This window comes from Mercenaria mercenaria, chromosome 5, assembly GCF_021730395.1.
Source record: "Mercenaria mercenaria strain notata chromosome 5, MADL_Memer_1, whole genome shotgun sequence".
NCBI lineage: Eukaryota > Metazoa > Mollusca > Bivalvia > Venerida > Veneridae > Mercenaria > Mercenaria mercenaria.
In genome coordinates this window covers 37,535,156-37,559,961 of record NC_069365.1, presented here as the reverse complement: position 1 = coordinate 37,559,961, position 24,806 = coordinate 37,535,156, and the positions used below count along the sequence as shown (strand labels likewise).

At 34.8% G+C, this 24,806-nt stretch overlaps 1 protein-coding gene across 1 annotated transcript in view; it reads right to left on the bottom strand.

Moving 5' to 3' along the window:
* The window catches only part of LOC123556920 (uncharacterized), a 29,453-nt gene extending 5,948 nt beyond the window's left edge, over window positions 1–23,505 (bottom strand). The window contains exons 1-14 of the mRNA XM_045348015.2: window positions 23,083–23,505; window positions 22,145–22,241; window positions 18,710–18,828; window positions 15,403–15,561; window positions 14,981–15,068; window positions 13,687–13,793; window positions 12,890–13,054; window positions 11,741–11,891; window positions 11,472–11,599; window positions 10,447–10,605; window positions 9,108–9,240; window positions 2,533–2,660; window positions 1,164–1,307; window positions 1–191 (exon numbers count right to left, since the gene is read on the bottom strand). Of these exons, the coding sequence (XP_045203950.2) occupies window positions 1–191; window positions 1,164–1,307; window positions 2,533–2,660; window positions 9,108–9,240; window positions 10,447–10,605; window positions 11,472–11,599; window positions 11,741–11,891; window positions 12,890–13,054; window positions 13,687–13,793; window positions 14,981–15,068; window positions 15,403–15,561; window positions 18,710–18,828; window positions 22,145–22,241; window positions 23,083–23,179 (1,866 nt within the window). The 5' untranslated portion in view covers window positions 23,180–23,505. The remainder of the gene's footprint in view (window positions 192–1,163; window positions 1,308–2,532; window positions 2,661–9,107; window positions 9,241–10,446; window positions 10,606–11,471; window positions 11,600–11,740; window positions 11,892–12,889; window positions 13,055–13,686; window positions 13,794–14,980; window positions 15,069–15,402; window positions 15,562–18,709; window positions 18,829–22,144; window positions 22,242–23,082) is intronic.
* Between the last annotated feature and the right edge of the window lie 1,301 nt (window positions 23,506–24,806).

Sequence of the window (24,806 nt, the reverse complement as noted above, 5' to 3'; positions counted from 1 at the left end):
CTCATCTAATCCATTTATTCCGACGAGAGAGAAATCGACATAGGCTCTTATAGCTTCACTTAGGTCCCTTGTTGGCAGGTCCTCATTTGAATAATTTGCTAACATTTCCTTCACTGTATCAACTACTGCCCCGACAGGTGGTCCAAACGTTGTAGTTGACGTTATAAGTGGGATTGGGACAGCTATTTCCTCTACGAAAAAGAAAAAAAAAGTGTTTGTTTCGAACGATAAGACTAAATTTTTTTTTCTTAATGATAAAGAAGGTACTTTTATTAGTGTGATTCGCTTTATAGCTAATTTCTTACAACCTCATCCGGATCACTATCCAAGATGTGCATATGCGATTAATGATATTTATGATATTTGTAAGTTTATAGTTATTAACATTATACGCTATAGACATAGTTTTAAGAATAGTTACATATATATCATAAAGTTAAATCGGGCCTCTGTGGCCAAATAGTTTCTGACTTGGTTTCACTGCTTCTTATCGATGTAGGTTCAAAACTCCGCTTGGAATATAGAATAAGTTCATGAGAGGAAGCCATTCAACTGGCTCGTGCATATTGGTTCCACCAAGTGCAAATATTTAATGCGTGTAGGGGCACAACGTGGGGTTTCTCCGCATTAAAACTGGAATGTCTCAATATCTTTTTACAGATATTATTACTTGTCATAACAGCAATCTTTAAATGCCTTGTAGCGGCTAAAAGGTCTCCCCATCCCATGAGTCAGTGTTATCGTGCTACTTTTTCAACAATTAACATATCTGAGATATTGGGAGTCTGTATATCGATTTCGGACTTACACTTGGTGAAAATATGTAAGCGATCTATGAATTACATGTTACAATTTTTAAGGCTCTGAGCTCGAAGGCTTGTTTCCATAATTCTGACACAGATACATTTAAATTCCATTAGTGCTTAAGAGTTTGAGCGTAACAACGCTGCTTTGTTAATCCTATGATGCTTATAACTAATTAATACATTCAAATAAAGTCGAGTTCTTATCTAGATTCAACAATATATCACAATTTCTAACTTCGCCAGAAAACTCCGACCTTGCAACTTGAACGTTGATGCATAGGTAAAAGTTCGAACTTCCGTTCTAGATGCACAATTGGTTACACCCTGTGGACAGCAACATTCGTACATATAACATACCTGCATAGTAATTTAATAAAAATCCAGACTGTGTAAGGTAAAAGTCGCTGTGGAAATGAAGAAGATATTCTGGTCCGCTAAGATCCCACTGTTTAGCCCAGTAGCCACAGACTGTATCCAACGCACCATCCTTTACACATGGACCTACATAATGTAAGGATATTTTATTGTTTCATGAAACGTGCTTATGGTATATATCGTAATGTTAGCAAATTTTTATAGCGCAGTAGCCCCACTTTTTATAACACCCATTTGTAAAAGTTGATGTTGATGATTAAAGATAACTTTAGGTTGGTAAGTAAAAATCGAAATTCTAAAAATACCACCTATAGATTGCAAATCTTAGCTAAGTTGTGGAAATGCGTCTTCATATCCTATCCTTAATTACAATAATTACATCACTCTGAATCCTCTGAATTTTACGCTCATTTGCTATCCCGTAATAAAGACTTTCTCAGTTTTTGAAAACAATTATGCAGACACAAAATCGTACTCCCACAAAGAGCAAACATGTAGTCATTACTATATGCGTTCTTGTTCATTTACGACATTTCGTTAGGTCGCGATTGCATGCGAGCGTTTATATAGCAGGATTCACAACAAGGAGATATTGAAAGCTTTAAGTGTCGTTTGAGTGCGCAGGCAAAGCACCATAACGAAATATTGAAAGTATTGTTGTTCGCGTGCATCAAGACGGAATTAAGCGTTTTGGTGTCTCTCATTGGAACACGCGCCAAGACGACACAATGAAATGTGCATCAAAAGCAATGCTCACGCCAAAGCGACAATGTGAAATATCCCAATTCAGCCACCACAGTAAAATTCTACATTGTTGTATCGAACAATAGAATTTATTAACTTATATATCTCATTGGGTTTAGAATCACGTGAACACCATTTTGGTCAAATGGCAACTTCGTTGATGGAAGTAGACACGAGATGTCGCTTCAGACATTGTTTTAGACATAGGCGGTCATCTGGGAGGAACAACCGACATCGGTGAGGAGCAAACGATCCGAAATCACCGACCTTGACCACTCAGCTGCGAAACCCTCAAATATACATTTTAACCTGTCTTGAAACCCTACGTAAAAAAGTAACTCGTATTTTATAAATGAATGATACTTTTAATCCAAAGCGCAAAATATATACACGTGTCGTCATTCCGTGTCTTTCAAATAACACCTATCGCAATATTAATATGCCGCATTATAAGAAACAGAGCAGTTTCATGAACAAATTTTAGCATCAAATAATGTATTATAAATGCGCTTAACTACCCGTAGAGTACTAGTAATGTCCTTTGATTTATTAATTCGTAAACCATTGCTTGTTTATGTAAAACATAAAACATTCTATATAACATTACCATTGTACAGCACAAGTCTGTCATAGATACAACCGTGAGATCTCTCTATACTTATACTGACAATGTCTAGGACAATTCTGTAGTGGGTAGTGTTTGTGCTTGTGAACAACCAAAACATATCCAAATTGCTGAAAAAACAAATGTAGAAAAGAGAAACTGTTGATTTATCAGAATAAAGCAGATACATTGACAAAAGATCGAATTTAAATTCTCTCTTCCGTCCCTAGAAAGCGTCCTCTATAAAATAAAACCCTCCATTAATGATGCTATTACTTCCGCTCAAGTTATTTTGCGGTGCACTTACAGATATTTCAATAAAAAAATACTGTCTTTGATTTGTGATTCTGTGTTGTTTCATGACTGTTTTTATAAACAAAGGTGTTTTTTCGTTATAATATCTATTTCAACTTTAAGTTATCATTTATACGTAACATATTTCCATAAACTGCTACTCACTTTATTCTTTTCAACTCAGGTTGTTCAGCTAAGTAAGAGATGTATCGTATAGCGGGTTAATTCTGCGGGCAAAAATGTCTTCGAGAAAAGTAGGAATTAATGTTTACGGTTTGCATTAACCGGAAATAGATTCTGCACATGGGAAATCGCTACCGCATTAACTACGTCATAATTAACGACTCAAATGCATGTCGTTCTCGTCAGTTATGTCTTGGTCGCATTATCTCGGTCGGAATCTAGGACAGTGAAGTTGGCACAGCTGATTTATGTTTTAGTCTTATTTCTTTTTCATTATCGTGCATGATCAGAAATGAAAGCTAAAAATAAGTACTGTAGATGTAGTACCGGTAATTCATTTTAAAAGACATTTTTCATAAAATGTTACACAAATTTATATAACGTTTGTCAAACTTCATAAACCTAGCGTGTTTTATGAAATATACACTTGTAAAGATTATACATCCGAAACGGTAACCATTCATTCGTGGACTATAGATTGATACAAAAACTAAAACAATCAACCACAATCGATATAGTCCGAGAGCTCACGGACTTTTATTGCAACAATTGAGGCCAAAAGAAGTCTATACATTTTTGGAAACAATATTTCATATCCTCCATGAAAACCCATTTCTTAAGTGTCAAAGCCGTGCCTATCTATATTTTGTTCACTTATGCTTGTGATAGGGGAGGTAAAACTCACTTGTAAAAATATTAGGGAGTAGGGTAAAGTTTACGTCTACAAGTTTTTTCACTGATTAATTATAGTAATTATCTGATTGTCAGTAAATGTATATATGACCAACAATGACAGCAATAAGAAATTCATCTAAAAGGACTGAAGGGAAAACTGGATATTCAAGGTCAAAGGTCAGATTTATGTTAAAATCACAAAATTTGGCACATTTGAAATTTATTTTTATTCTTAAAAAATAGTTTGTTACCATAAGTCACTCATTTTTATTCATGTAATGCGTATATATCAGCCAAAATCAGAAATGCAAATTTTATTGCAAAAAGTCAAGGTCAACCCTGATAATTGAAGGTCAAAGATCATTTTCATGCAAAAATGTGAAAATTATTGCCTTAACTTTTTCTAATCAGTTTAATATGTTTTCACATTATTAGTCAATGAAGTTAACTCGTTTTAATGTTTGTATGTCAGGCAAAGTCACCAGTGCAGATGTAACCCCCAAAATGCCAAGAGTAAAGCTTATATCAAGGGACAAAGGTCAAATTTGTGTGAAAAAGGGCATGAATAGCTTCCTGTTTGAAATATAACAGATATGTTTTAATCATTATAAATTACTGCCCGTGATTTATTTTAATGTATATATGTCTCACAATGCCAGTAATAAAGATATCGTCTAAAATCAGACAAGTTCAAATGTAATATTAAGGGTCAAAGGTCATTTTCAAGTAAAAGAATGAAAAAAAAAGCTCTTTAATTTTTCTCTTTGTTAACAATATCTTGTCGATATTAGTCCAAGATATCTGTTCATTTTAATATGTAAATGTAAGGCGATGTCTGGTATGCACAAATAATTTCAAAACATTCAAGTTCAACCATAATATGGAAGGTCAAAGGTCAAAAAGTGAGTAAAATGGTGCAATAATATCACCTATTTGTAACAATTTTTATTGTTTAAAAGTATTTGTTTTGTCATTTCAGTAACTGATCGTTGTTCATTTTACTGTATATATGTCAGACGATGTCGTGGAAGAGAAAGTATGTCAAGGTCAAACCTGGTATTAAAGATCAGGGGTCATTTTTGTGTAAAAGATCAAAATGTAGCATACTTACTCATTTCTTTGTTTAAAAATAGCTTCTTGTTATAATTCACTTTTAGCAATCTATTTTAATGTATACAACCCGCCCGCTTAGCTCAGTAGGTAGAGCGTTGGTCTACGGATGGCGGGGTCGCGAGTTCGATCCTCGGGCGGGGCATATGTTCCCATGATTATTTGATAAACGACATTGTGTCTGAAATCATAAGTCCTCCACCTTTGATACATGTGGGGAAGTTGGCAGTTACTTGCGGAGAACAGGTTTGTACTGGTACAGAATCCAGGAACACTGGTTAGGTTAACTGCCCGCCGTTATATGACTGAAATACTGTTGAAAAACAAACAAACAAACATTTCAAGCAAGGACAGCTATGTAGGTTTTCCCTAAAAGGTCAAAGCCAACCCTTTTATCAAAGGTTAAAGGTCAAATTTGTGTGAAAATTCGCAAAAACAGCATGTTTGTAAAGATTTTTCTTTATTGTTTTAGGTATTTTTGTCAACACTAGTAACTGATAATTATTCATTTTAAAGTATATATAACAGATGATATCATTCTTCCTTGATTATGAAAAATTAGTCAAGGTCAAACCTGACATTAAAGGTCAAGGGAGAGGGTCTTCAAGAAACTCGCCATTATGAAAAAAGGCTTGAACAAGTTAGGGAGCAAATGAAAAGATCCTACGGTAAGTCTACACAGGCACCGTACGGCCCATAGCATAGCACGCATCCACCTCATGGGTAACTGCTTCCAAAACCAGTAAAGATAAACTAGACAAGGTTCAAATTTTAGGCCTGAGGATAAACAACTCCAATAAAAGAAATGGAAAAGACAGCCAACCTTGAGCCATTAGAGATAAGACGAGAGTACAAAGCCCTTGTGCAGGCAGAGAAGGCAAAGAGACTACCATCACACCCACTCCACTCAAAACTCGACAGCAGAACCAAGAACAGACTGAAACGACAGAGTCTCACCCATATCGTCAAAGGACTGCAGAAAGGAAAAGCAGCAGCACTAGATGCAGAGGCAGAGCCGCTTGTGTCCGCTGAATGGGTTCCTAGACAATGTGCTCCAAAGATCAAATTGGTGATGCTAGGAGTAGAAGAAAAGGGAAAACAACACTACGCTCACCAACAATCTCTTACGCTACAAATGATCGATGACCGCTATCCAGCACACTCTTGGATCCAAGCATATACAGATGGATCAGTGGAAAAAGCAGTTCAGAATGCTGGGAGTGGTGCCTACATCAAATTTCCAGAACAAAATATAGATAGGTATGGCTTTGACACTAGATACGGCAGTGAACTGCACCGGTTCTGCAGGTCGCTGGCATCTCCCCACAGCTTGGTCTCATATGGGATGTCTGTGGGCCAAACTTTCAGGCGTACTTCTTCCAGATAGAAACCGCTCTGCAGGATGTGTAATGGTATTTGTTCCTCTGATACGCACTGGCATTTTGGTGTCTTTGCAACACCCCGCTTCTTCACATGTTTTCTCAGGTCACAGTGTCCAGTGCGCTAACGGAGGATAGTTGTTTGGCTTTCTCGGATTAGCTTGTGCAGACCGTTATTATTGGGCAGGTAGCCTCCATCACTTATGTTCTTCTAGTCTGACGCAAATCTATTATTTAGCAGAATCTGAGATTCTCTGTATGAAGTGGAGGTTTGGGACTGTATTTATTGGTTGCTTCCTTTGCAAAGTTCGTCCGCAGCTTCATTTTCGGCTATGCCCACATTTCCAGCAGCTGTCTCGTTAAGATGTCTGATGGACCTACGGAGAGAGCCTGAAGAGCTCACTTGGAGTCTGTTAGGAAAACAATATTTTGTCCCTTTTCTCCTCGCTCATACAGTTGGGGTTTGGCCGAAATGGGGGCTTGCGTCTCGGCTCTAAAGTTGGAGAATCTCTTGCCGACCGGATGACAGAGTGTGAGATACTTTGATGTAGGCACCAATCCCAGCATTCTGAACTGCTTTTTCCGCTGATCTATCGGTATATGCTTGGATCCAAGAGTATGCTGGATAGCGGTCATTGATCATTTCTAGCGTAAACGATTGTTGGAGAGCCTGATGTTGTTTTCCCCTTTCTTCTACTCCTGGCACCTCCAATCTGATCTTTGGAGCACATTGTCTAGGAACCCATTCACCGGACACAAGCGGCTCTGCCTCTGTGTCCAGTGCTTCTGCTTTTCCTTTCTGCAGTCCTTTGACGATATGGTTGAGACTCTTGTCGTTTCAGTCTGTTCTGCTCTCGATTTTTGAATAGAGTGGGTGTGATTGTAGTCTCTTTGCCTTCTCTGCCTGCCTAAGGGCTTTGTACTCTCGTCTTGTCTCTAATGGCTCAAGGTTGGATGTCTTTTTCATTTCCTTTATTGGAGTTGTTTACATTGCTCAAAGACTTATCCTCAGGCCTGAATTTTGAACGTTGTCCAGTTTATCTTTACTGGTTATGGAAGCAGTTACCCATGAGGTGGATGCTACCTCTGATATGGGCTGTTCGGTGCCTGTGTAGACTTGCCGTAGGATCTTTTCATTTGCTCCCCAACTTGTTCAAGCCATTTTTTCATAATGGCAAGTTTCTTGAAGACGCTCTCCTTTGACCTTTAATGTCAGGTTTGACACTGACTAATTTTTTTATAATTAAGGAAGATTGTTGATCACCTGTTATATATGCTTTAAAATGAATAATGATCAGTTACTAGTGTTGACAAAAATACCCTAAAACAATAAAGAAAAAATCATTGCAAAGTGCTGTTTTTCTGAATTTTCACACAAATTTGACCTTTGACCTTTGATAAAAAGGACTGGCTTCGACTTATTAGGACAAAACCTACATTGTTGACCTTGCTTGACATGTATACATTAAAATAAATTTCTAACAGTGAATTATAACAAAAAGCTATTTTTGAACAAAGTAATGAGTAAGTATGCTACATTTTGATCTTTTACACAAAAATGACCCCCGACCTTTAATACCAGGTTTGACCTTGACTTATTTTCACTTCATAACATCGTCTGAGATATATACAGTAAAATGAACAACGATCAGTTACTGAAATGACAAAACAAATACATTTAAACAATAAAAATTATTACAAATAGGTGATAATATTGCAACATTTTACTCACTTTTTGACCTTTGACCTTTCATATTATGGTTGAACTTGAATGTTTTGAAATTATATGTGCATACCAGACATCGCCTAACATTTATACACTAAAATGAACAGATATCATTGACTAGATCGACAGGATATTGTCAACAAAGAGAAAAGTAAAAGAGCTATTTTTTCATTCTCTTACTTGAAAATGACCTTTGACCCTTAATATTACATTTGAACTTTTCTGCCTTTAGACGATATCTTCTTTATTGACATTGTGACACATATATACATTAAAATAAACCATGAGCAATTACTTATAATGATGAAAACATATCTGTTATATTACAAACAGGAAGCTATTCGTGCAATTTTTAACAAAAATTTGACCTTTGACCTTTGATATTAGCTTTACTCTTGGCAGTTTTGGGGTTACATCTGCACTAGTTACTTTGCCTGACATACAAACATTAAAACGAATTAACTTCAGTGGCTAATAATGTGAAGACATATTAAACAGATTAAAAAAAGTTAAGATAATAATTTTCACATATTTGCATGAAAATGAACTTTGACCTTCAATTTTCAGGGCTGACCTTGACTTTTTGCAATAAAATTTGCATTTCTGATTTTGGCTGATATATACACATTACAAAAAAAAAGATGAGTGACTTATGATAACAAACTATTTTTTAAGAATAAAAATAAATTTCAAATGTGCCAATTTTTGTGATTTTAACATAAATCTGACCTTTGACCTTGAATATCCAGTTTGGCCTTCAGTCCTTTTTGATGAATTTCTTATTGCTGTCATTGTTTGACAATTATACATTTACTGACAATAAGATAGTTACTGTAATTAAACAGTGAAGCGACTTGTAGACGTAAACTTTATCCTACCCCCTAATATTTTTACAAGTGAGTTTTACCTCCCCTATCACAAATATAAGTGAACAAAATATAGATAGGCACGGCTTTGACACTTAAGAAATGGGTTTTCATGGAGGATGTGAAATACTGTTTCCAAAAAAGTATAGACTTCTTTTGGCCTCAATTGTTGCAATAAAAGTCCGTGAGCTCTCGGACCAATACGGTTAACGCCTTACGGTGTGAATAACTCGACAGCAGACGCAAACTTTTGATATGAAGATATTCATAACGGGTCATTATATTAAGCGAAATATTAAAGTTTATTTAAGCGTCAAAAAGTTCTGCTGAATCGTGCAAACTTACATAGAATAGTCCGAGGTACCAAAGCCTGGCGTAGATATATTGTTGATATAGGTGAAGTTGTTAGAAATGTATGTTTCATCTCTGTTGTACATCACAGGGTACGAAGAATAGTCCGCCTTACAGCCAGGATAAGCTTAAACAAATAAATAATATGTACTAATTCAAAATACATGACCGCGTTATACTTATCAGATAATATTGCCATTATACTGTGCATTGATTGGTTAAATGAAAAGCCTTGAATTACCAGAAAAAATAAAGTTATTTTGTTTCGTTTACGTTAACAAACTTATGATGATACAATACTATAAAATCATTTAATTTCATGGACATGCAATTTCGGGGTTTTGTTCAAAACGGCAATTTCGTAGGGATACGATTACGTGGATTTCAGCTTTAGAACATAAAATGAATGGGATTTTTTTTTGTTCGTTGGGATTATATTTCATGGATTGACTCAACCACACGAAATCCACGAAATTTGGTCTCCGACGAATATTAATGATTTCACAGCAGATGTTTTGAAAAAAGAAGCACTTGTTTTGTTACTACGAGAGGCCGCTCAACTTATCACTCCACAGCATAATATCTAAAATCTCAGACAAATAACAATTTAAAAATTTGAACATTTATCAGAGTATCTAGCCGATTAATTAATGTACTTATTTTCGAAAATTCATGATTGCACGAATATAAGTAATAGATCAGAGGTGATTGTGCTTGACACTTTTTGACACTTTGAGGACTGACCAAACTTCATATTAAAATATCAGAAATGTGTAAATGACCTTCGTAAACATTTTCTTTGGTCTCATAACACTGGTTTACAGTGTGACGAATAAAGGTTTTCTTGAAACGAAGGAAACGTTCCAAAAAAAAAAAAAAAAGACAGACATTGGAAATACCTACGGTCAATAAATCCAAAGCTCTCTGGGGTTCATTGATACGTAGAAGTATATCAGCCAAATTGTATCTTTTCCTAGGTTGTCAAATGTACCTTTTTTTTTAAAACTGTTATTATAGCAAAATTACAAAACATGCGACATTCACCAACATGACATTGTAAAAGTCAACAAATGAAGTTAACGTCTATAAAGGAGGTTTTTGAGAAACTGGAACGACACTAAACTGTCTTTGTAACTTCTGATAATTGTATCTTTTACAATAATAGTGAATGCGATTTACAGATTCAGATATGTTCATCTCTCATTCCCAGCTTGGTTCAACGCAAATGAAAAAATCAAACTGATAGGAATTTAAACAAAAGGACTGTCGATACTTGAAACGGCAATTTATTTCTTTTGGACATTTTGATAATACTAATATAGTATAAACGTACTGTTATCAACCGCCTTTATTCTTATTCTGAAGCCTGCATACTCTAAAACATAGTCAGAGGAAAACACTATCAGCATTTCAGTGCTTGAACTTCTGTATGCAGTGTCCGGGCTGTCAAAACCACAGAACTTATTCAGCATTGTATCACTTGTGGAGTTTCCTGAAATACAATATAATATACAAAAAGGTTTGTATTGTACTCTTTGTTGAAATTCAAGCTATAAGATGTAATATTAAAACACTAAATCGTAATAGGCAATGCGTCACAAGTTTACGCTCCCATTTAGTAAAATAACAGAATATCGAATTGGTATGTATAGAATGTATATATCTTTATTATACATGCGTTTGTGCTTTGCTGTTGCATTAAACTGTAACATCTTAGCTAATTAGGAACAGAACAGGTCTCAGAAAAGCAGTGTAGTGTATTCGATCCCTATGCTAGGCATTTGTACTCCGTGTTATTTGATAGAAGACATTTGTTTCTGAAATCATTCCCTCTTAACATTACAGGTTTTATGAACTCTCAATTGTGTGTTTGCATGTTAACCGCATACTGGTAAAACGTAGTTAAATGTAAAGTTTACTAAACGAAACATGCTCATGAAGCGATTCAAATGAAAAAGAAAAACAAACACAAAAAAATAAATAAATAAATAAACAACAACAACAACAAAAACAAAAACAACAACAAAAGAATAAAACAGATACGCACAATATACAGAAATTAAGAAGAAATGAATCGTGCTATTAACGTTACACGGACAAATTAGTTGTGGTATATTGGCTTTTTCAGACTTTTGATGGTAGAGGAAGCTTACAGAGGACCCTCGCGACATTATTTCAGGCATGACCGAGCGATCACTTGCTAGACCCACCTACATTCTTGGCTTCCAGACATAAAACAATTCTAAACCCTACACGAAATTTCGTCCCATATCGGTAAAAGGAGATTCTTTCAAGGCCTAGAGCTTCAAGTATTCGGATGACCTCGAAAAATAGTTAGTATCCGTTTCAAAGCCTTACCGTCATACAAGATGACGTAGTCATAGCGACAGTATGTGTTTCTTTCAATTGCAAATGTCTCGTTGTCAAAGTAAGCTTCAACTGCATAGTCATCCGGTGCTGTGATATACCATCTGCAGTATTTATTACTGAAACAGAAAAGATATGAAACAAAATTTTAAATATCACAAAAATGATTTTCAAATATAGGATTCAATGGCACTGGCTGAGTTCACACATGGGTTCTGTTTTAATTTTCAACCAGGAAAAGGTTTTGCATTCTTACTCACCTTGGATATTGTCCACTCTCATAGTCCGGGGAATATATGTAATCAAAATTAGGCGAAATAGTTGCATTCATGTATGCCCCTGAAGCCGTGCAGTTGTCAAATATTGCCGGTGCCAAGGTCGTTGTGGCAACAGTAGTTGTTGTCGTTGTAACTATAAACAAAAAATGCTTATAAATAATCAAGATGCATCTTCTGTATGCTTAAATGAAGATGAGCATTGAAATTTGTCTTTTTATAATAAATCTTACCTTACAAGCAATTGTCTGCAACAGAGTGCAGTGTATGCACATTCCATAAAGCTGAGAATAAAGCACCTTCGCCTAAGCCAGCCATGCCGATAACCTTCTGAATACGATGGATCCACATCCTCAAAAACCACTGTTTCAACACCACATACATAGGAGACCTGACGATGGCTGACATTTCAACGGGTTCGAAATCTGCATATACTACGCTATTAAGTGGCTATTAATGTTGAAAACCTTTCTCTCAAAAAAACTTGTTTCATTTTTCTCTCTGTTAAAGCCTCAGACGACTGCAGAGCAGAAGGTATTTTGTAACCCTTTTCTAAATAATCCCTTAAAGAGAGATAATTCATCTGAAATACAGAAGACGGCCATACCACACCCCCACTTGGAGGAAGTCAGCCTATACTGTATGACGATGTTCAGTTCATGCCGAACTGATAAATCCCGCATTATTTTTTGGAACTTAAAATCCCACACTCGTTTGTGGTACAATCCCGGATGAACAACTGTTAAGAACATTTGTCTCAAGTAATTGATTCATTTTCTTTCTGTAACAGCCACAGACGGCCACCGAACAGAAGGTTTTCGCAACTTTTTTTACAATAATCCTTTAAAGGGAGGTGAAGTACATATAATGTAACATTAATGACTAACCACATTTAAACCGTAATATGTTTAAAGCTTAAATATCTCGATATTGTAAATAAATAGCAACGGCTCCTTTAATTTTGAAACAAAATGAGATTTTCTAAAACATTTGAGATCTCAAAATGTAAGTGTATATGCAAAAAAAAAAAATGAAATTTTCAGAAGAATGTTGTAATTAAAATAATTCAATTATTCTTTGCAGGTGTTATAGCAAGAAAGTAACAAATATCAAAAACGAAAAGCAATACATTACCGACGTTTGTCCTGTAAACTAGCATGAAACCATAACTGTCCGACGACTGCTCGGTAATTGTTAACGCAATATGGCCAATAAAACCTGTTGTGGTTATATCGTCAAACTCGTATGTTAGGGCCGAGGAACACTCATAGGCTAGTTGATCGTCATTCGTGGAATTACCTGCGGATATGGCGTGCGTAATGACCTTTTGTTTTCATTTTAATAATTCTTTGTTTTCACAGATCATTTTTTTTTTATTTTGAAAATAGACTGGACTGCACAATATGCCACATGCCAGTTCTATTCACTCAATTCTACTTTATCATTACTTCATTAACTCAACGGAATGAAATAAAGCAAAACAACAGAAGATTTGATTTATCCTATTAGTAATATAAATACTGAAATGTTTGTAGCTTTTCTCTGTTGCAAGGTTATCAGTGCTCTGAAATTATCGCTGGATATGACATACATCTACAAACGCGGCCACTTAGAAATTTATTGCAAACCGGACCTGCATTTGCTTTAATTTTTCAAAGCCGGTTGCTCCATACAAGATAACACTTGCTGTTAGTGACAGCTAATGAATAAAGTGATGATTTTATGAATGTTTTACCTATAAGTGATTTGCCTTTTTTTCCACACGTAATCTAAACATTCGTTTAAACAATAGGGCAACCAATATTGTCGAAAATCCGTCTATATTTATCAGTATTTTACATCTACTGATCATTGCCCATATTTGAGACATTATCTGGATTAAAGTAATATAGCTAAAATGCATTTATATACATGGACACAAATATACATACCGTCATAGAACATCAAACGATTCTGGCCGCATGCTCTCATATCCAGAAATTTTATTTGAAACAAGATACCAGTGGTCGATGAAAATGTCCATGAACAAGAATGTGATCTGAAGAAAGAAAAAAAGTTGAAAGTTTACTAATAGTTGAGACATATTTTATTGCAAATATCTACAACAATAATCATTTGTGCACAAGAATTGACCCATAAATTCTCTCAACATCTGCAACGGTCCTTCCTACGAAGTTGATATATAACGCTTGAAATGAAAACAAAATCATTTTGTAATGTATAAAAATGCATTCTACCAAAACTTTTTTTATAAACGCTGATGTTTTTTCTGCATAATTTACACATTGAAACAGTTTTATATGAAAAAAAATGTTCATCTAATCTCCAAATTTCGAAACAAAAGTGATGCGCAATGTAAGGCAACAAAACTAGATCAGATTACAATCGCACTGGAATAAACGTTTGTCTTTATGGTAACATATTCTCCACGAGAAGCTAGGTGCTATGCCTATACTTAATGTTTATGACAACGAGATTTCTGAAATAATCTAACAGTCGAATTTAGGAAATATCTTGCAAAATAATTAGTATTCGATATTTTTTTCGAATTCCCACAGTTGCTTTATTACGATGTTATCGATACTTCGCATTATTTGACATCCGCGTGTATCTGAAAACTTCAACTCAATAGCTTAAAGTTTCCTGGATAGATATAACAAGCAAATTTTGAAAACAATAATTGATGCGATAGTGTTTTCAGAAAAAAATGCACAATCTTCTGGAAAACTCAAAATATTATCGTGATAGCTACCAAGTACTCGTTGCAGTTTCAGGCACTTAAGTGAAAATTTGCACTAAAAGTACTGTTAGGAAATAAGTAAAATATCTAGAAGAAATTATGTCTGGCTGACAGGTTTACAGAAAAAATTTCTTGGAAAGTTTACAATATCATTGTTGATATCTGCATAGCTATCTCGCTTCGGAAATATGCCACCATATGTCTAAGACCAACATACGGGTTGTGATGGTCCAAAAGGTTTAAACTTTTGTAACTGTTTAACTCTAATGTACGTATATTTAGTCATTCAGAACTTTTAGAAAGAAACGCCTTTCGTTTTTTATTCTGTTAATTGGCTCAGTTGAGTTTAGTGTTGTTGCAGTCTGTTTCTTGTGATATGCACAGTATATTTCAGTTTGTGTCAAAGTTCTGGATAGTTGAATCACAAAGAAAGAAAGAAAGATAAACCTCCACTTGAAAAAAAGGATAACGTAAGTATGACTCACTCGTTATACGGGCCAGGTAAATTGGGTGACATCAAAACTTGTTCCTGTGATGTGACATCTAAAATTTCATCACATGCTGCTTGTTTTGCTGTAAGAAATTGCCATTAATGAACAAATTGTTGACAAGTAGTGTGTCATTGCTAAATGACACGTTGGGCGAGGGCGAGGGTTGTGAGAGATGACTGTTACATGATTTAAAACTTTGAATAAATTGGCTCCTGTTCATTGGGAGCCACCGTGGCAGTTAGTTAGACACTGACATCGAATCAACTGCCCATCAACGCTGTCGAAATAACTTATCATACAACCGTATATTATTCATTATTCTATGCGCATCATCCATGCATTATAAACATTCATGTTAGTTCAATTTATGGTATTTGACCAAAGTTATCTGACCGCGCAAGAAGGTGGATACGTACCTGTATCGTTCGAGAAGTAAAGAATCTGGAAGCCCGAGTATTGAACAGCATGATCTGATACGAAAGTTATATATAACACATTTTCGCTGCTGACGAAGGCATTCACGGTCTTCCGATTTGTTATAGCCATGCGAACAACTAATGTCGCCGATGAATTATCTAAATCAACAATTAAAAAAACATTCTTAATAAATATTTTAATACAGCAAGTCATTTTTGAATGTACATGTGTGTAGGGACTCTAAAGGACCAGGGGGCTCTTGGGACTGAAGCGTTTTCTTTTCTTGCATTATGCTAAAAATAACATTACTTACCGTTTCCTGGAAAAGTCACCCATATGTGTTACCGGTGGCGGCTATAATTAATTCACACACCCATATAGTGACATTGCGCAGCACTGGACATTCCTCCTGAAACGTCTTATCAAATATAACTCAAACCTGCGGCATCCTGAATTAAAATCCTTTCCTCTGAATATAAATTTTATCTAACCGGGTGGCCTTCACGAGAATGTAATAAAATGATATTAGTTAACCGCCTAGCTTGTAATCAGACCCTAACCCTATGTTTTGATTTGTTCATATGTAGGAAATACCCACTGAAGCTATTCGTGTTTTATAAAATAATGTCTACTTTGTTAAAATTAGATCTGATTGGTCATCAGACTATGATGGAATTTCGATGAGAGGGAAAATGTTGCGAACAGTGCAGACCATAATCAGCCTGCACAGACGTTTATGTAAAGAAATATCTAAAACTTAAAAAAGAATATATCATTAGAAAGATAATAAACCATCCAGAACCTAAGATTTAGTAACAAAAATGTAAATATGGTCTTAAGGAATCATTAAAATCTCTATAGGATATAGGAAGTTTTAATGGCTAAATGTATTACATGTGAAGAAACTTCAAATTAATGTAACACGAACATATACATATGCAGTATTAAGTGGCGGTGTTACATGAATTCAGAATAAGCATTCAAATGACATTGGCAAACTTCACGATCGAAATGTGTACAGTTATGAAACACACTACTGGTTCTTCGTCAGAAAACAATGATAGTAGTGAAGCGTGAAATAAAAGTGATACTTTTGGCGGTTATACAAACGTCTTACCTGGTACCGTTTTGTCTCTTTATGTTACAGATTTAAAGGTTCAATTTTGCAACCTGTATTATAGACGTTGCTGCGTACTTGAGGAAGTCGACTCAATAAGCTGGTCATTAATTAATCTTACTTTTTAGAGTTACACATTCTAGCGAGAAAATCTGATTTATGAACTGTTACATAAAACCGCCAATTAGATACTCATTTGTTCAAGTCTTTATCAAATGAATTAATTTTATACTACAAACATTGAATGTGCCAAACTTTAAAGAAATTGGCCATGCCCTTTCATTACATCCAGTAATTTAACATTTCACAAATTGTTACTTCAGTATTATGTATTAATCATATTTTAAAATATACATATTTGATGGCATTTTCTTTAACTAAAGATATGTCAACAATATCTGTTTAACCGTAGCTTGACAGGAACGAACATTGCCTATCATCCGCTTATTATATTCATTTAATTAAAGGGTATACCTTCCTTCGCTATGCTAGCACCTCGTATTCAGTAAGGGGGCCTCCGTTGCTGAGTGGACATTATTTTCAGTAAATTGAAGAGTAGAACCTTCGCGTTCTATACCAGCACATTATAGTCAGTTAATAAAGGGTAGTATCATTCCTTACTAAACTGGCTCATTATATTTAATCAATGAAATGACAGAGCACTAACACACTGTATACAATTAACTGATTAAAGAGTAGTATATTCCCTTACTATACTGGCACAAAACATTCAATTAAATAAAGGAAAGAACTTTTCCTTAATATACCAGCACATTATATTCAATAATTGAAAGGATTATCATATTGGCTCATAATATTCAATCAATTAAATAACAGAGTCCAGCACATTATATTCAATTAACTAATCAAAGAGTAGTAACTTCCCCCTACCTTACTGGCACTAAAAATTCATTAACTGAAGAGTAATACTTCCCATAATTATACACGCACATCACGTTCAGTCGATTTATGGATGTTACCTTCTTTTTCTATCATATTCAATAAATTAAATGGGGATATCTTCCTTTATAGGAGAGATCGTGTTTGTATACAAAATCTGGTGTATTTTCTATTTTTAGAACTTATAAGACCTTCTGACAGTGATGTTTTTCTAACGGCCTAAACTTTCTTAAAACTCAAATTATATCAATAATTTTTTGCTCAATGAAAAGGTTATAAAACAAGCAATTTATTAATTACTTTTAATTTGTATTCTGAAATAAAATGGATTAATTATGAACGGTTAACTTACAGTGTTTTTCTAAAAGTTTTGAACATCACTACCCGCTTTTAAAATTATATGTCATTTAAAATGGTTACTTATTTAAAAAAGACATTTGAATACGAAAATATGAAATTTGTAAGTATTTCAAAACTTTTTGAATTTTGAAAATCCATAAATGAGCGAAAAGTTATCAAAAATTCCGATTCCATACACAAACGATGTAAAAACATTTATTTTGCCAACCACCAGATGTTAATGCGCGACGTCACGGCGATCTCTCCTATATACTATCCTATTAAAGTGGCAGGGGCCAGTTTCGCATTTGGTCCGGGTACGTTTTTTTAAATAAAATAGACATATGTACTTTACAGGCATATATATTCAACTGGTTATTTATGATGTTTATAGAACTAAGGATTCCTGCGTACGAGTGGTTATTGTGTAAAATAAATATGTGCATGTATCGATTTTCCTAGCTCCATGTAGACGGCCGGGTCTAAAACTTTACCGGACGTAACGGAAGTCAGACGAATTGGAAACGGTCGTCCATCCATCCAGCTTCGGCTCAAATTTGCGGAAAAAGTAAACGGTTATGCGATACTTTTCTTCCCACCATTATTTTCGTCTGGCCACATGCTTTAAAAATATGCACGTGTTTTAGGTCAGTCATTTGCAGATAATACGGTGCAGATCGCGTAAGGTGTGCATTTTGGGCCATTTTTGTCTCAAAATTTAGTGTCCTGAAACCTGCGTTTTACTCGTTTTTATCACAGAAGCAACAGAATCGGCAGACTGAAAATGTCACATAATGAAGTGCTATGTCTATGCAAGACATTAACTCAAAAATTGCCTTGAATTTGTCGAAATTGGATTTTTTAATGATTTTTTTCGCACTTGTATCAGCGCAGAGTTGTGGAGTTTTCAAATTTACTGTCCCTTGCCCCCATAAAGAATAGTGTCTTACAGCCATCATACAAATCCATGTAGTCTGAAGTCGTGCTTTCAGAGTCATAATCTTCAATGTTGATTATAATTTTGTCATCCACACTAGGGGCCTCGATGCGCCAAGAGCAGTCTGAATTGCTACAATGATAAAAACATAGTTCGGTTTACATTTTTTATGCTGATGGAAAGGTAAAACTTGAAATATATTATTTATTATTATTATTATTATTATTATTATTACACCAGATTTATAAAGCGCCATTTTCATGATCAATTTCACGTTCAAATTTCATACAGGGCGCATAATTCATCCTCTGCTAGTACAGACACAGAGCGATCTGACCAGAGGGACAGAGTGAGACAAAGCCCCCACGACAGAGAGATCAGAAATCAGATACAGGCTTGTCCGGCTAACTTAGCCTAGCTCGTTGCGACAGCCTGGTTCTTTAACGTGCCCAGTGTATAGCACTGATACACGCAAGGATTGTCTGGGTTCTTGACCAGTACACCTCTAGTTGGGTGGGAAACACTGAAAAGCGTTTCTGAAAATTCCCGAGTAACTGCCGGGGATCGAACCCCCGACCTCAGGATTGGAAGGCCAGTGTGCAAACCACTGAGCTATCCGTCCACCCACTATGTCAGTATATAAATTTTACACAACTTAAATTAACTTCTCACGATTATAACCAGCACGACAGCCTAGTGATAGAGCCCGCTTCGAGTGCGGGAGTTCGTAGGTCCGCTCCTTAACCACGTCTTACCAAAGACATGAAAAATGGTACTTGTAAGCTCCTCGCTTGATATTCAGCATTAAGAGAATAGTACAAAATTTGTCAGCACATTGCCGGTATAATTTGGCTTGGTGAGATATCATACCACGTGTCTACGGTTTGATATGCCAGCCAGGTAACACTTTCAATATGGACATTGCGGTCACTGCCACAAATAGGCACTGTCGTTTATATGACTGAAATATTGTTAAAAAGACGCTTAACCCGAACTCACACACGCACGCACGCACGCACGCACGCACAGCCAATCGTCTTGAATTTGAAACCAGTGCAGTATTCAATTAACGTAAATTCCTTGATAACTTATATGTTACAAAGCGCTCTACCGATATTGTTATGAAGCGTTACTTGAATGTATTGTATTAAAGGCTATTGTTATTACGACAAAGATCTTTTCAAATCGATTGTTTAATTGATATTCCTTTGTTTATTAACACTTCGCTGACTGATATCAGTGCATTTGTGGTGTATGTGTAGAGCGTCGGACTCATGATAAAGCAAAATGGACTCTTGGTCTTCCACATCAAGAAATGAAAAGTGACCGATCATGTTTTGTTCAACAACTTAGAAAATAATATCTGTACAAAACTTACCAAATTGATAGTAAATGTTAAATATCATATATAACTAGCAGTGTGAAAAACTAATTATTTACGCGAGTTGTTGATAAAATGCGACTTGCATACTGTGAGCTGATTTAAATGATCACATAAAAATATAAATATATAAAACGATATTTATTTTTAAATTTATATGTTTGAATCAACAACAACTTAATAAGAACTTTCGATTTGAAAATTTAAATCGATATATATTTTACACCTAAAGCTATTCATTGCGCCTGTGTATGCCAGTGTTAGGTGTTTTTATTCGAAGAACATGTACAAAATTATAATATCTTAAGGAGGTAGGTTACCTTGTTACCAGGGTAAATTCAAATTAGTTGAACCGCAGCATTTTTTTGTATTTCGTCTAATATGAAGTTTTAACTGCTACAATCTCAATTTCGTTTGTCTCTGTCCCTTCAAGTTCAGTTTTTATCCAGGTTTGAAGAACATGACCCTCCAAAGGTATTTTATATTGAAAGAAGAAGGAAAATACGGATATTTAACACTATTCAGTGTATTTTAGTTTCATTGATATCCGTAGAAGTCTGCATAATTGATAATTTTACTAGTATGCACGTTAGCTTTCTAATATAAGCTTAAAATGTATATGTCGCGGGGCTCGTGTTTCCATGGTAACGCATTTTCTCTCATTTTTCAACAATTATGTATGAAAACGGGTTTTTCGATGGCTTCAGTGCCATTCTGTTATTGACCAACATGGAATATTTGGGTAATATGATTAGCAAAATACCAAGAACTTTACATGGTACTATGTTTTTCTTAAAGTTTAGAGTAACCATGGCAACAGAGATGTTTAAAATAGCTTATATGTTGCTTTTTACCGTAATTTCTTCTAAAAAAATATTATATAAAATTATCTTTCTTGTTAATGTAGCTTTAAAACATCTTATTTCTAACGTTAGTAATATTTTCATATGAATCGCAGTTAATTTAACAAATTTCACAGCTTCAAATACTTACAGCAGTGCCCGTCGTCTAACATTTTTATTGAAAAATCGTTCTGCATGCTGCTATTATTCTCATGGATATTGTTGAAATGAAAATAAAAAAGCCGAAGCTGTGTTCCTTAAATAGACCAGTGTCAACGCTTTTGAATTTTACAATTAGACATATAGCTCACGGGCTTCGTTTCCATGGTAACATCAATTTAATTCAAGACACCACGATTTTATACTGAAATTTGAACAATTTTGGAGCTTAGTTTTAGTATTTAAGTAACAAATTATCAACGGAAACTGGGGAATAGGTATAACAAATCAAACTGTCCAATTTTTATTTGTAAATGACCGTAATAAGTTACCTTTCACCCAGCTTTATTCCCAATCACATCAGTTACCATCATCCATTTTCTTACATTCCGCATAACATTTCAATATAATTACATAAAAGAAGCAAAATATTGATCATTTTTCAGAGCGAAAGACTAATAAAAAGTATTTTAGCAAATAATGGCTGTTTAAAAATAGTTCAAATAAAGAAAAAGTACAAAATAACGTACTTTCAAAATAAAAGCTATTAATTTTGCGCGGTAACTGACACGTAACGTCATGACGTCAATGACGTCATTTTAAGGCGACAATGTTTTGAAGCGTTTCTGCGGCAATTCATTCATTATTTCTGCATTATTAAACCATTAAACATAAGATCGGAGGCAGGTTCAAGATTTTTTTTCCAGGAGAATGGATATACAAACACATTTAGTTTGTCGTAAACGTCGTCGTAAATCGTCACGTTAGCTTCCGGTTGGACATGCGCACTTACAAATATCAAGGTAACCTACCTCCTTAAGAAAAAACAAAAATTTTGCTAGACAGTATAAATTTGTAAATTTGTAAATATTGTGATAACTTTAATTTGGTACGTCACTAGTTTTGACCGCTTCTTTGAATTATTTTTAAAATCCAAACAAAGTATAAAACCTGTTTTGTTAGCACTTCTTCAATGGCCGATAATTCTGCATTTTTTTTTTTACAAAACACAAGTTTTTTGCAGTGTCATACGTTAGAGCATATCTGATAGCATTAAATAACTTACCTAGGGTAGTTTGAGGGATAGTTTGGTGATGTTAAATACTGCGGCGAACTTGTAGCATATAATAATAGCGGTCCTGTGCCATTACATTGACTTTGCACTATGTAATTAGATAAGAAGACAAAAATATCAACATAATGTTAGCAAAAAAGTATGATATACTAATTCGGTAACTTTGCAGCACACAAGAATTCAGACATTCAACATAAGTCGTCAGCTATTAGTTACTGACATGTATGTTGTCTGCTTTCTGATAATTTTGTCTTGTCGTTCCGTCACCTTCGCGCATCAAGGAAATATCGGTTTTTTATTATTTTTATTTGTTGTCCCATTCCCATTCCTGCTCAAAAGAATGAACTGCAATTTGCTGTGTTTTAATTTGTTCTGTTGTTTCGTTCTGTCGTCCTTACCAATAGCAGAAAGAGAAATGCATCGGGACAGAACAGACGGGTAAAACTTGCTTACATGCCGTCGATGTGCCGTGGACGACAGAAGAAGATAACAAAAATGATATTTAAAAATGTAAATTAAGGTTATATCATACTGTCTTTGTGGTGGCGGTGAAAGAATGACGGAACAAAAGAATGATGAATATAAAAATATCATAGGTAAGTTTCATTCTTTTGTTTGTGTGTTATGTATTTTCTTTTGTAGTTATGATGGGGGAGGCAAAACATCACAACGAATCAAAATGACAATACTTATCCAACAAAATAGCGTTTATGAATGCAATATATAACTATAATATATCAGGAAACCTGTTTTGTTTTCTTTTAAAACTCACATCAATGACAAGTAGCCTGTACAATGCTTCAGAAAATTATTATTTTGTCTTCTACAAACAAAACGTTGACATCAATGCCTATAGATAAAAGAAATATATGGAATCAAAAACTTAGGTCTTTTAAATAACATAGATGGTAATGAATTAAAATACCTACCTTCTTGCAACCAGAAGAAACCTAATAAAAGACAAATGGTATATAAATTTCCCGGAGTGGTCATGTCCGTTAATAAGGATTTATTTCGACATAACATTTTCGAAGATGACTATGCAACGAATGCCGACATTCGTGTCACTTTGTAACAACGCATACAGCTGCAATGTTTATCGTTCGAAGAAAGTGTTTAAATTAGAAAAAAAGCATTTTGAATATCCATTTGTTGACAAACAGTTTAAATCACAAATCACACTAGGCGATAGAAATTATCCCAACTTTAATATTTATTAAACGCAAACGAACTGAACTTTTGGGGTATTTTTTTCTCAAACTGATAAGGAGAGAAAGAACACCGCCGGGTATTTAAAACATTAATTTTACAAACGATACGGCTATTCTGTTCGTTAAAACTTAAGATCACAGATAAATTAAAAAGAAGTGCAATGATAACGCAAGTATTGTTTTCTATTAAATGGTTTCAGATAATCAATTGAAAAATAGAAAACAAAACATTTGTTGACCTAGTCAGTAAACTGAGCCGACACATGATCTAAAACATAATTTCATGCTACATTAAACTTTCAATATTTAGAACAAGTGTAGTTTTTTTCTTTAGTTTTTAGTTAAATCTGTCTGCAAAGATCACTTGCTTGAAATGAATAAAACCGTGGTATTTGTTGACAGATGGTCGTTCAGCATAGGTAAATTTACACCATTTATTATAAAAAAGTGGCCTTAAGAACAGGTTTGCAATAGTGAGCATTATTCGGAGGTAGGTTTTAGCATAGGTGGGACTGTATACTGATTCAATAAGTGTATTGAATTACTGACGTGTAGCTTTATCCTCAACAAAATAGTGTATGTTGCTTAATAAAATACATTGTAAAACGATCTTAACGACGATTGTTTCAGACATGCGGGGGAGGTGGGGTGGGGAGGGGGATAGGGAATGGGGGCGGGTGGTGAATGGGGTTGGAATATAAGCCCATTTTAATCACTAATGTCTCGTTTTAATGTTTTGAAGTGTACTTTGTACCGAAAAATAACGTATACGAAAGAATTTGTCTGCGACAAGTACGTTTGAGAAAAAAAGTCTTGTGTATGTTTGGATGTGCAAAGCTTCATCTTCAAATTTAACGTATACACTGAAAAATGGCATTGCATTGTCCCATTTTATGACCATACTTTTAGGGTAGGATGTGACAATTAATGATACTTTCCTTTCTGGTCTTGTCACACTAGCTGGGGGCAAAAGTTTAAAGACTTAATATGACTTATTAGTGTATATTGTTTTACTTTGGTTTCATTTCTTATTGTTTGTAGAAAAATGAATTCCAGGATTATTTTTGAACCTTTTGCACACGTATCACATATTCCAGGACACTGTTTATATCATTCTATGACCCTTGCTTTCAATCATTAAAACTGCACTAGAATAAACAAGTCGGTCTCACGGATCAAAGATCAGTTAAGACAACTTCCAAAGAATCTCCACAGACAGGTTGTTGAAATGAAAAGGTAAATGTTTGAACGGACAAATACAAAGGGACAAAATGAAATAAAGCCATGATGTTCATTTGATGACTATTTGACAAATCACTGGTTCGAGTTCGTCTCCTTATACTTTTTAATAAACGTATTGGTTGAAAAGAATTAATTTATCATCAAAGTAGTTGTAAAAAATCGCAGATGCTCCTTTATGTCATCACTGAATTATTGTTTCC